Source organism: Ptychodera flava, chromosome 9 (genome assembly GCF_041260155.1).
Source record: "Ptychodera flava strain L36383 chromosome 9, AS_Pfla_20210202, whole genome shotgun sequence".
Classification (NCBI taxonomy): domain Eukaryota; kingdom Metazoa; phylum Hemichordata; class Enteropneusta; family Ptychoderidae; genus Ptychodera; species Ptychodera flava.
In genome coordinates, this window is record NC_091936.1 from 2,825,251 (window position 1) to 2,838,842 (window position 13,592).

The 13,592-nt window shown below is 37.1% G+C and overlaps 1 protein-coding gene across 1 annotated transcript in view; it reads right to left on the bottom strand.

The window, feature by feature from the left end:
* Positions 1 to 2,584: 2,584 nt before the first annotated feature.
* Positions 2,585 to 13,592, bottom strand: part of LOC139139755 (lysosomal cholesterol signaling protein-like) — a 37,880-nt gene continuing 26,872 nt past the window's right edge. The window contains exon 12 of the mRNA XM_070708651.1: positions 2,585 to 6,114. Within this exon, the coding sequence (XP_070564752.1) occupies positions 5,904 to 6,114 (211 nt within the window). The 3' untranslated portion in view covers positions 2,585 to 5,903. The remainder of the gene's footprint in view (positions 6,115 to 13,592) is intronic.

Here is a 13,592-nt window from a genome sequence, read left to right on the forward strand (position 1 = left end):
CCTTATACATGGGAGTCTATGGACGTGTAAACTAAAAATATGGAAATTTCACCACGATTTGCCCAAATTTGGGAAAGGTCACTCCTATGCACTTCCATACCAAGTTTCAAATCAATCGGACTTGTGGTTTCAGAGCAGGAGATTTTTTGACCAAAAATGGGAGAAAATTACAAAAAAATTCATGAAAAATAGCAAGTCCAAGATACTGACCCAAGATGCGCACAATCATTTCATGTCAGCCCAAAGTACTTACATGCTAATTTTTCATGTAATCTGCTCAGTGGTTATTGAGTTTTTTCAATTTTGACTGTTTTTTACATTTTTTCACTTAATTTGCATATTTTTGGCAATGACAACTTCATTTGAACAAAATCTCATCTACAGCCCATCATCCATGTACACACCAAATATCAAGATGAAATGTACAGTGGTTTTGGAGTTTTTGATGTTGACGGACAGACATACAGACATACAGACATACAGACATACAGACATACAGACATACAGACATACAGACATACAGACATACATACATACAGACATTTCCCTAGCCTATAAGAATAGCTTCCATTGCCATATATACATATGGCTATGGGAGCTAAAAAACTAATCAGCAGGCAGGGAGAAAAAGTTAATATTTACAGTAGGCTTGGAAGAAATTTCAGTTATTACAGGGCGGGGGAAAATTGCTGACAGTGGGTACCGGAAAATAGGTCTCAGTACAAAATTAACACTGGCTTTCTTTGTCCTTTTTGACAAAAAATATATGGAATCTAGTAAATAAAAGTGGGTTCGAATTTCAGAGGTGGGAAGACGGTATAGTGGGGAGCTTGAACTTTTGTGGGGAGTGGGGGAGCGGGCAGACGATAGATACAGGGTATTAGGCATCAAAATTTGACACGACCGGCTCTGTATTGTTTGGTCACCAAAGTCCCTTTGATGGTATCATTGCTGATGAAGTTGAAACCAACAACAGCGGATGACGAGCGTGATGTTTGACACTGTAATCAATACCTGTCAGGTATTTACATCCCATCCAAGCCAATTATCATGGTGTTCCTTTACATGGGTTTGCAACCATATCAATCTCATTGAAACAACAACAGCAACAACACATTAGAATTAGTATTCTCTAATTTTAATTGTAAAGAATGTAATAAACAAGAACATCAACCACATTTCTAAGCTCCTTTTCTTTTGTCTTGTTATCAATAGCTCTCTCGTAACTTCCTGTAATTTTACTCCAATGTTTCTGTTATGGATGAACTGTCTGACTCAACGCCTGTCTCAGTTGATGTCGGAAATTGTCGCAACTCACGATACTCTGACATTTACTGAACAATGCAAAGACAATATTGTCAGAAAAGGTGCTCAATTACAGCAAGCGACCTAGTGGCTGATATAGCTCCTCTATGATAATTAAGGATAATAAGTGTGGCTGGTTTGTCAACTAAGGGAATACTGAGGACCATGTGACATATGGATGGGAAAGTCCAACCTGAGATCATTAGCATACATCAGTGCCCACTGTGACTGCTGGCACACTTTGCCTCAATGCTCACATTTAACCATAGCTCAACTGTCCAGACAAACATTTTCTTTGACTAAAACCGGCAAAAACTTCAAGTATGCAAGTTTTATCAGAATTTCCACATATCTAAATAAGGTAATTCCTACAAACCAGCATGCTAAAGCAATTGGACCAAATAGTTTTGCACATTTTCTTCCGATCTGTATAAAACTGACGTTTGTTCCCCGTAGCAGACCTTCATATCAAATTTCAAAGGAATCTGATAGGCAATTTCAGATTTCAAAGAATACTGGAAAAATTGCCCCAAGAATACAAATATGCAAAATCTAGCATAATTTGCATAAACCCTACTGAAGTCAATCAAAGTAACCTCAGACAGGCGGTCTCAAAGAAGAACATTTTTGACCAAAAAAAACACCAGGAAATTTGACCCAAAAATACAAATATGCAAACTTCATGACCACCCTTAGCAACCTGCATACCAAATTTCAAAACAATCAGACAAATGCTTTCAGACTAGAATATTTTTTTGACCAACAACACAAACAATTGCCACAAAAATACAAAGTCAAGCATGATTTGAAGAAGCCATACTGCAGTCAATCCAAAATACCTAAATACCACGTTTTAAAGTGGGTTAAGAGAAAAATATTTTTCAACTAAATACCTTTAAACAAACCATCAAATTACACTATACATGTGCTATACCTTACCGACCAACAAGTTATATTATACATACATTATACCTTGATATCAACAATCTAATTATACTATACATACACTATACCGTACCATCAAACAAATTCTGCTTTTCTATAAATTTTGGATTGTTTTTCCTTTACATATTTGGTGGAATAGCACATACTGTGCCTGTTTTGTATTTACCATATAATGATACACTATTTTTTTATTACACATTCACACTTGCACATTCAAATCGTACAAAAACATTCACGATTGAACATTCAAATCGTACAAACACATGCACACTTTAACATTCAAATCGTACAAACACATTCACACTTTAACTTTCAAATCACACAAACACAATCCTTCATTTCAAACCATTTATTTCTTACAGTTGCATAAAGTCCTGGTCTCTAGTTTTCTAACAATTTTAACATTCAGCTCCTTGTGTCTTGCTTTTCTCCAGTCTCAATACATCAAAGGTCATGAACACATAATGATCAAGTAAACCTATTCTAGCTTGTCGGGAGATAACACTCACAGAAAGACATAACATAACAAAAGTGTAAAAGTTTCAATGCTGAACATAGTGTAATGCATAATATGATGAGAGATGTAGAACTTGAGCACAATAGCTCTGAGGTATGATATACTTTGAATTGCCATCCTTGTATGAAATCTCACAACAATGAAACATTTTACATTTTTCAATCTTGCAGATTATTAAAATCCACTGTTCACCTTCTTATATTTGCAATTTTATTATTTAAAATGAGCCATAATTTCAATATTTCATTCTTGCATATTTGACTTCTCTAAGGTTTGCCCATTGTTTCTAAAACTCACGTGTACGCTGTGCCTGTTTGTAGGAAATCTTTCTGCATTGAGCCAACATTTCTATGCATGTAGCCATCAATTTTGATAAGTTTTTCAGTTTTTGTATGTCAACAACACTTTCTTGTTCTACTGTCCAAAGTATGTTGTAATACATACAATTTAGCTTATCAACACAGTGTATACCTTGAGGGCAATTGTTATTCTTAAAATTTGCATTCCAGTGGCAGTCCGTACCAGAATTCACTTGTAACTTGTCAACTATAACAATGCATTTTCGACAGGTAAAGGCTGAGTTGACAAGCTGAATATTGTCAGTGTTGCAGCCAGGAATTTGAAACCAGGGGACACTGTGTCCCACTGCTGTTTATTTTTGGGGACATTTTGCACATTTTGGGGACAACATGCATCAGTTGTCAATTAAATCCTGTATTATTATGTAACAAATTAGTTTCACAGAACAAAATTCAAGCTACCGGGACCGCGTCGCTATGCTTGAATTTCAGGCAATTGAAGCAGTATACCATATCTACCGCCAATCAGAGCTCAGACGGACTAGAGTCAAACAAATTATGACATCAAGTGCAGCATTTTAATTACTTTTAATCACAGCTCCGAAGTATGCGGGTTTAAGCCTCAGAATAATTACCCACAACAAAGGTCATCGTCAGTAACAGATATTACTTGTAGACCACACTCAACACAGTCGACTCACGAATGCGCCTGAGATGCCCCGCAGTACGCAAGAATGCGGGACACGGGTTCCATTTTGGGGACACTGTCGCAAGGGTGCGCCCTGGCGGCAACACCGTACCATGTATCTCAACATGCTTTGGGGAATAGAAGAGAATGCTGTAATTGACAATAACATAAATAATAGTGAAAAAACACATCAAAAGTTATAGCTACTGGCGCTGTAAAATAACAAACAAATCAAGCACCATCATGGAGTAACTACCGACCATGACAAAAAAGATTGTCTGAGCTTAAAATATATTAAATATTAAAAAATATAAAAAAAGAGATGTGTAAGAAATATCTCGATTGGCAGTTATGAATAAATTTATTTTATAGTTGGTCAGCATTGACTGCCAAGCTTGTGTAAAATAGCTTACATAGTTGTGTGAATCCTTTTCACTTTTCAAATTTATACAGAAATGGTGTCCTCTCTGTCCTTAGCTACAACGCAGTCATACAGTTTCTATCATAGTCACACTAAAATATAAAGTACTCATCTTTTTAGGGAATTTTTTCCTCTAATCAGCAACAATTTTGTACTTTCTTCAAACTTGAATTAAAACACCCCTCCCTAATGGATGTTTTCTATCATTGCACATGCTGGAAACTATCTCTGAGTTCAACAATTTCAAACAACTAATTTGAAAGTGGCAGGTTTTGAAGTACAAATGAAATATAACACGTCTTTTGAGTCAGTAATACAAGGTCATTAACAAAATACTGGGATTTACGTTCAAGTGCATAGTACAGTGGGGGTATGGTCTGAGATATGTAGCATCAAAGACCATAGCAAAGTCTATAATTTATGCAGATACAAATCCCAGCATGTTGCAAGTAACCTTGTTATTATACACTTGGTTTTTGGTTGAATTTTTGAAAAAATACCGTCAAGGACAGTGTGCTCATATTTGGTTTGAATCAGTCCATTCAAAAAATATTTAAACCAGAAAAACAAGAATGACAAAAGTAAATAAGGTCTGAAACTTTAGGTACTGGAGGTCAACTTTAGCAACATGCATAGCAGAGGAATGTTTTAACACAGTTGGTCCCTCTTAGTTTGAGCAGATCTGCTAATATGTAACAGTTCATGAACAATGACAGGAAATGACTCAATAATCTGTTTCCGTTAATGCCACCACTCCCGCACATTTGCAGGATTTCCCCTTTTTCTTACCTCATTTGCATATTTTTGACACTGATTTGTTCATTTGAACAAAGTCACATCTCAACCCCTGGCTCTACCTGTACACCAAAATACTGAGATGGTACATGCGGTGGTTTAGGAGCTTTTGCGTGTGACGGATATACATCCGCACATACATACACACACATATATACATACATACACACAGACGCCACCGACTCACCATATACCGGTATAAGCTCTTTTTGGTATTTATATACATACTAAATATGAGCTAAAAAAGGAAAGTATTGAATTTTCAGAATGCCCATCATACACTGCATCCCCCGACTAAGAATGCCCTTAGCGTGTCTGCTATTTGCACAAAATAAAACTTCAGCCCATGCAGTAGTAGTTTAGAAGACTTATTGTACATAAATTCACAGGTTAAGGATTGGCCATTGGTCACTGTATGGCTACATATCAGTACATGTATAGGTAAAAAAATACTGAAATCTTGTCTTGTCTTCCCTGTATTTACATAAAATTCATGAGGTCAAAGGTCAAATAGCATCCAATAAAACCTAAAGGACTTTGCATTAGTATTACTTGGCTCCACATTCACTGGTAATGAAACTCACTGTACCATGAAACTTCTACAGACTTAGGTATATAATAACATAATAATACTATAATATATGCACTGTGATCTTTATCAGATGTTGACGTTTTGGTAGACCAATAATGATTGTCAAATTCACATATGATGTAAAACGGTCTGAAATCCCTCTGAAAACCAGAGAGGGTTACAATTATCATATCATGTCACAGAATATACTAAACATCAGAGAGTTGAGCTTCATACTTTGTCTTTTCAGTAATTTTCCAATTCACATCAGATCAACACTTCAGATTTCTGTCCTTGGAAGATTAAGAAGTTTACCCTCTATACTGATCTGTAAAGATCACCTAAAGACTGCGCTGCACAATCTAAACTGACTCAGTATCCTCAACAAGCTGATAGAAGTAAGGTCTATCATGGAAATGATGTTCTTTCTTCACATGTTGGATAACACTTCCTAATAGCAGTCTACCACCATATTCCACAGCATCAGATCTGTCCTTGGCCAAGCCAACCTCAATCAGCCAGTCAACAAATGTATTTCCTCTGAAGACATTCTTGTAAACTCGCAGTCTGTATCTGTTATAATTGTAAGACATAAAAGACAGTCAAACAGAGCCTGGAAAATGTCAGAGCCTTTTTTCTAAATTCAATAAATGTAATGGTCCATCATCATCATGTTGCAGTGTCAAGTAAATGACTTTCAGTATTTTGCTTTCATTTCTCCTTCATGTTCACTATGCTGGTCAACTTGACTTTGTCACTGGTCAACTTGACTTTGTCACTGGTCAACTTGACTTTGTCACTGGTCAACTTGCTTTAACAAGCAACAAAGTAGCCAGTATAGCTCAACTGTGATATTTAGGATAATTAAGATAATATGTGTGGGCTGATTTGTCAACAAAGGGGACACTTAAAATTATGAGACATATTTGAATATCAGCAGCAAATTGCTGAATTATGCTGTAGAAAATCTTTTTGGATGGTAAAGTATACAACTGCCAATCATTTGCATACACTAGTCACTGCTGCAACTGTTGACGATTTACATCGTTGGTGACAGACATTGCCCAATAACAAAGATTTAACTATTGCTCAACTGTTTTGTTTTACTAAAACCAGCAAAAATTGCCCCCAAATATAAGTATGCAAGGTTTATAATAATTTAAACAAATTTTAGTCAGGTCACCCCTATGAGCCTGCATAGAAAAGCAATTGGACAAGGGGACTCTATAAAGCAGATTTTTGGAATTTTTGACCAAAGAACAGCAAAAATTGCCCCCAAAATACAGATGTTGTTATGATTTGTAAAAAACTGACGTAGATCCCTGGGGACCTAAATATAAAATTTCAAAGCAATCGGACAAGCAGTATGAGGGAAGTTTATTGAACCCCAAAAGAATTGCCCCAAAATACAAATTTGCAAATTTCAAAAGGATTTTAGCAAACTTCACAGAGCTTCACCCCTAGCAACCTACGTGTAAAATGTCACAGCATCACACAATTTTTTCAGAGAAGAATTATTGACCAAAAATGGGAGAAATTGCAGTTAAACTACAAATATGGGAATTTCATCACAATCTGAAAAACCTAGGTCACCCAAAGGAACCTGTATACCAAATTTAAAAACAATCAGACCAGCAGTTTCAGAGAAGAAATCAATTACTGATGGCCAACAGACAGATGGACGAATGACAGACGACATTGGACAATCAACTTCTCTTATAAGCTCCACTTCTCTGACAATGGAGCTTATTAATAAATTAATTAATGGGACAGTAGTCAAAATGTACTGTGATTTTTTTCAATGTTCATTTTGATTGTGAACTGCAAGTTGTTGTTCCACTCCCCAAAGCATGTTGAAAACCCGATAGTTTGGCTTGCCTACATGTAAAGTGTACTGTTGATGTTTATATTTAAGACTGATCTAAAATTCCCTCATAAACAATATCAATGCAGTCTAAACATGTATAGGCAGTGTTGACAAGCTGAATACTGTGTCTTAAGGTGAAGTACTACGAATTACGTCAAAAATAAGTTATGGTGTCATTTTCTTGAAACTTTGCACAAATATTCTTGCAAGTTGTGCAAGTGCAAAAATGAAATAAAAAATGGGGGTCACCACGCTCGTTTCCATGGAAACGGACGTTAAAATGGCATCGTTAGAAATAAATAAAAATACCGTCAATGACGCTGTACCTTCTCTAATGTGTGGCCAGGTCAGGTAATTGGTTGTTGGCATGGAGTTGTTGGTAAATAGTTGATGATCATGAGGGAAAATGCCGAGAGAGTTTGACCGTTTAAGAAGGGCTTGACTACGCAGTTTCTGCGTAGTGAAGCATCATTACATATTCATGGTGACCTCTGGCCAGCTGTCAATAACTTTGGGGGCTTTTGTCTTTTGGCCTGCTTTGCATATGCGTCGTTGGACACGACCTGCCAATCACCCAGGTAGTCAATTAACTATTAATTGACTGTTTACCGACCCAATTAACACTATCCAGCATTAGCAGTCATATTTTAATCGCGTGGCCCGGATGGGCACAACGTAGGAACGCGTGTATTTCTATGTGTACGTTTCACTTGTGGTGTTGTTTGTACCATGGAGGTAGGAATGTTTGTAAATTGTACCATCGTGCGTTTGAAGTAAGCTTACTTGTTTCACCTAGAGCATTACCTTCAAGGTGACAGGCTTACTATTAATGTTCAGTATCATTGCACCGAGTTCTGCCCACGGTGAAAACCACCTGTTTTGCCACGGTCCCTCTGTGGAGGGACCGTGGTTTTGCCTACTAATTACTGCCCGTCGCTGCCCGTCCTGAATGTAGCCTATCTATAGCTACAGTAATCAGTCAATATATAATACCCCGCGCCTTATAATTTTTATATAAACCACAGTCTCTCTATCCACGAGGGACTGTGTATAAACTTATAAAATCATAGTCCGTGCCGTAAAATTGTTGACTTTCGATGCGATATACAGGTTGATCGTTGAATCGCACCGGCGCATCCATATTTACTTGCCCCATAAGCTTACTACTCTGTAAAGGGTGGGTAGATGGAATTCCTGGGCCAAAAATGAACACCGGGGCGAAACTTTTTGTGAACCCATGTGAAAACATAAATCATTTATCAGTTTTGATATATACTCCTAAATTGTAAGTTTGATCAAAATCGAGACCACATTCAAGGGCTATGCAGACTGTCCATGTACGCACACACAGTGACAAGAAGGCGGCAAACACCTACTTACCAAGCACATCGAATCGGCGAAAAGAGGCATAAAAAAGCTATAGGCTCATCGCCAAAACAAACGCGCCAAGCGCTAACAAAAACCCATACCAAGCGGCCCTTTTCAGGGCCACCAAACACTCCAAAAAGAGAACTACCAAAAAAAAAACATAAAATGACATAGAACACACAAACACTTAAAAGAAATAACAAAAATCGTACACATAAAAATAACGTAACAGAAAAAATGGCCGTGGAAATAAATCAGCTATTTCCAAAGAAAAGCCGACAACAACATGAAATTCAACAACAACCTATCATCGCTCAAACTATGAAACTCCGAAAAATAGTACTAGGCAAAGGCCTTAAAATTAATTCGGACGCAAACCACCTCAGGATTTCAACAAATAAAGTCGTAAAATGTGACTACGCTACATCGTGAGACACAAACAATCGTAACAACACAAATTCAAAGAAAAGTCAAATTGGGCTCCACAAACAACAAACACCAAAAACTTGAAAGCTATCTGAAGCTGCTAAACTCGCACTTCTAGAGATACCCTTTCAAACAAGGAAACAAAACATGTCGCGTGCTAAAAGAATCGCGATAAACCAGCTTGCAAACAATAGACAAATTTCGGGAAAAAAACCCTCGACAAGGGTCGGGTTTTCGTCATTGTCAACACAAACGATTACGTACTCGAATGCGAAAGGCAATTACGCAACACTCAGTATTATACACAACAAGCCAGAGCAAACAGTAAACAAAGTAAACGAACTATGAATCAAAATGTACAAGAACAAGCACATCAACCAGGATACTTGTGAGTATCTTGATCCAATAAACATAAAATCCGTACCCCCAGTGGTACTTATTGCCTAAAAATTCACAAACCTCCGCAAAAATCTAAAAGACACACCAGTCAAAACAAAATTTACCGAAGTAAAGAAACATAGAACAAACAAACCGAACCACCAAACGGACTCACAACCGTGACCAAAAATTAATATACTTGCCTCGCTAATCGAAAAGCAAGACCACTAAAATGCATTAAAATAAATTTTCACAAACACAAACTAAGGAAAGAATCTACACCGCGACTGATGAGAAACCACACCCGGGTTTCGAAACGCAAGCGTCAAAGGGCGACTCTATCAACTTTTGTAACAACATAGGTCCGGCTGCGTCTCTCGCCATAAGCTTTCCCCACACAAACAAAAATTACCGTACACACTAATCCAAACTTCTCTACAAATATTCAAAGCGAAACAAACATTTTTATTAACACACACAATCGGATAAGAATGTAGGAATACATTTTCGAAACGAATCAAACACAAACTCGACACAAAAACATTTAGGATAGTTAGATGGGGAGCCTCTTTCACATTTTTTACATCTCGCTATACTGTCTATGATTCTAAAAATAAAGTCATCTGCCACTTTTTCTGTATACGCGGTTTGGCAAAACTCATCTTTTCAATCGAAAGTCGGGTGATTTCATGGTTCTTTGGGGTACGTCGAGCTTAAGGAATGTGGTTATATTCGCGATGTTTTATTCGAAATTATTTATTTCTTCTAGGGCAAATGCACGTAATTCATGCTGTTGGAAATACTGGCCGCTCATAAACAAGACAATAAACTCGATATCTGTGCATCTTTACTTGTATTGTCAAAGTACTAGTACCATCGACACCCAAAAAAACCAAATGGTTCAGTCCACGCGTGGGTTCAGTCCAGGTATTTGCAACGCCAGTCACCTAGGCGACGGTAATCCGCACAACTTATCACCATCGGGAAGGTACTCCTCCCCTATACCACTGGCGATCCCACCCTCAAGCACTGCGTCATTCGACCAAGCATTGTTATTGTAATTTCCTGCATAAAATTAACAGCGAGGTCAACCGGTCAAACTCTCTCGGGATTTTCTGGCATGTGTAGGGGCATGAGGTGGGATATGGACCCAAAGAACCCAAAAGATGATTAAATACATCAATCAAAAAATTCTAAGCTACAGTATAAACTGCCTAAAGATAGTTCAATGTGGGAAAAAGTTAAATAATTCAGAAATAAGAATTCACAGTCCAAAATAGTAATGACGCACTTCCTACTGGCCTGAGTGCATGTGAAATACACAACCTGGCATCTGTAAATTAAATGTATACCAAGTGATCATTTAAATCACTTTTAACTGTTTTTAATGGATTTTCCAAAGAGTCCTGTGAAAATGATGAAAATGCTTATCTGGTCTTGTGTTTGTATAACCTCATGGCTGATAATTGTCATAGTATTGAAAAAAAATTGAAAGTGAAGAAATTACTGTTTTTAATAGGCATATTTTCCTTGAAATACATGACCGTGTAAAGAATATATGCTAAAAGTGTTTAAGAGTAAATTTCTTTTTAAAAATAATTTAATCTGTGACCAAAGGATTTTTATTCTTTGAGTTTACAAATTCAAACATTGCAATTTGTTCAATCATCTTGTGCAGTGCAAAATTTATAAAATGACTGAAAAACAAAAAAAAATGGCAGAATTACAGTCTTTGTGATGTAAAATTATGGGTTGACATAACGATAACTGTTAATCTGTTTGAAGTACTAATATACTATAATTTAAAAAAGAAAAGTTCATGCAGAAACGGTAAAATATATTGTCAGCAATGTAGTGTTAATTTTGACTTTACATCAAAATATGCCTTTGCTGGATACCAAATATATAGGGCGAAATATTAAAATCAGCCATGTTCAGCAAAATCCACACAACAGCGTTGATCCTTTTCTAATTTGATTTGATTTGCTCATGTTATCCTTGTATGACAGTCAGTACAATATGGAACTTGAACACAACACAGTGAATAAGTATGCTGTAAATGAAATGGTGTGGCTGCATCCACATGCAGCAATAGGAGTGCCTTTGTCTCTCACCCCTCATTTCCAACCTGTCCCATCCCTGAAAAAATAGTTTGGTCTTATATTTATAATGTTAATAATTTCTGTATTTGTTAAAATGTGCGCATCTCAAAACTTTTGATCATAAACATTTTCATTGTTTTTTATAGCTGACCAGTCAGTTAACCTGTTTATATTGAATATTTGCGCATTTTCCCGCAGTATTTGACATTTTCTGAATACCTTCTTATTCAGTTTGTCATTTTCTAAAAGTTTAAATGCTCCATTGTGTGGTCAAGCTTTCCACAAGCATCAAATGTGGTACTTCATATAGGAGGGTCTGCCTCTAGAGGGCGGGCATCATGAATAGTGTTTGTTGGTTAATTCCTCCACGTAAACTTCTGATTGTACTGTAAACATTGGACAAGGCCGACGTCCGATTTCCTGTCTAAAACTTTCACTCATTTTCGTTCATATGACTCTGAAACTCCAGGAAACGATTGGGAAGAAAGGGTTATCTTGAAATATTGAGGTACTCGCCGATATTTTGCAAAATTAAATGAGAAAAAATGCAAGGAAAATGCCGACAGGCTTACATAATGACAGTTTTCAGACACGGAGGCATATGATCATCTCTGCAGATTATGCAACAGGCCAAGATCACGTGAGGCCATGAGGGGATATCCACGCAACTCAGTACCAAACACTAGCGCTCACAGAGTGAGCAAACACAAAGTGAGTACCTCTAACGTCAGCTCAGTAGTATGTAATAGATTGTAGTCAACTAAGAAACCTTGGAGAAAGGCTTAACACTGTGGCTATGCCGCTAAGTCCCTTTTGATTTTCGTCATAGCTCAAAATCGTTCTCCCACACCTCAACCTGAGCCATGAACACCCCCACCAGTTTATGATATGACCCATCACAATGGCATGACGTCAACGGATCTTGACAGACGGAAGTCTTGACAGACGGAAGTACTTGACAGCAGCATACTGGTTTTCAACTCTAATACCTTCTCTGTCTATAAATAGACACGAGAAGGTAAAATGATATAATTCACTTAAACTAAAGAAAGCAATTATAAAACGCTTAGCAAACGAGTTAATTTTAATAAATACCAAGACTTAAGATCCATATCTATCGAATGTATAGTTTTCATGATGTTTGGAAATTTTAACATAACTATCGATTACAAAATGACGATATCGAAATTATATCACTACATAATTTTCAAACTTTCTTCCTGTCGCTTTGAATGGTGTCATTTTGACCAAACTTGGCGAATAAACTCCTGACATAATGCCATTTAGTTTACACTTTTAATAACAGGGTGTCACCACGCTACTTTTTACAATATCTCCAGGTGAATGGGTAATTTTCGCCACATAAATGGGAGAGAAATGTTAATTTTTCGCTCATATTGAATAAAAACCAGCTTCCTAGGGGGTCAAAATATGACAAGGTTATAGGTCACATGTATTTCTAACACACTGGATCAAAAAATTAGGTAAAAGCGCAATTTCAACAATGACAGGTGATGTTAAATATATGCGCTACAAAATAACCCATTTGCGGCAGGCCTGAGTTAAATCTGCGCAGAAACGTTTTAAAGCGTGTGCGCGTCCGAATTCGTCGCCCTTTACCTTAATACATGTATGCTATGAAGAACAGAACAAGAAACTGTGGTTGATATTAAAAACTAAAACACTGACAAAAATCATCAAAAGTTACAGCTACTGTCCCTGTAAGTATTTGTGGATATAGCAGCAGAATACAGCACATACAAGTGTCAGACAGTGTTTTTGCTGGGGTTGGAGAACATTGGTAAATTACTAGGGAACCCTGGGAAGATTCCTGCTGTCCCCAATCTGATTACTGTGACTGTGATAAACCCAGGGAAACTCTGGTAAAATGACTGGTGAACCCTAGTGAT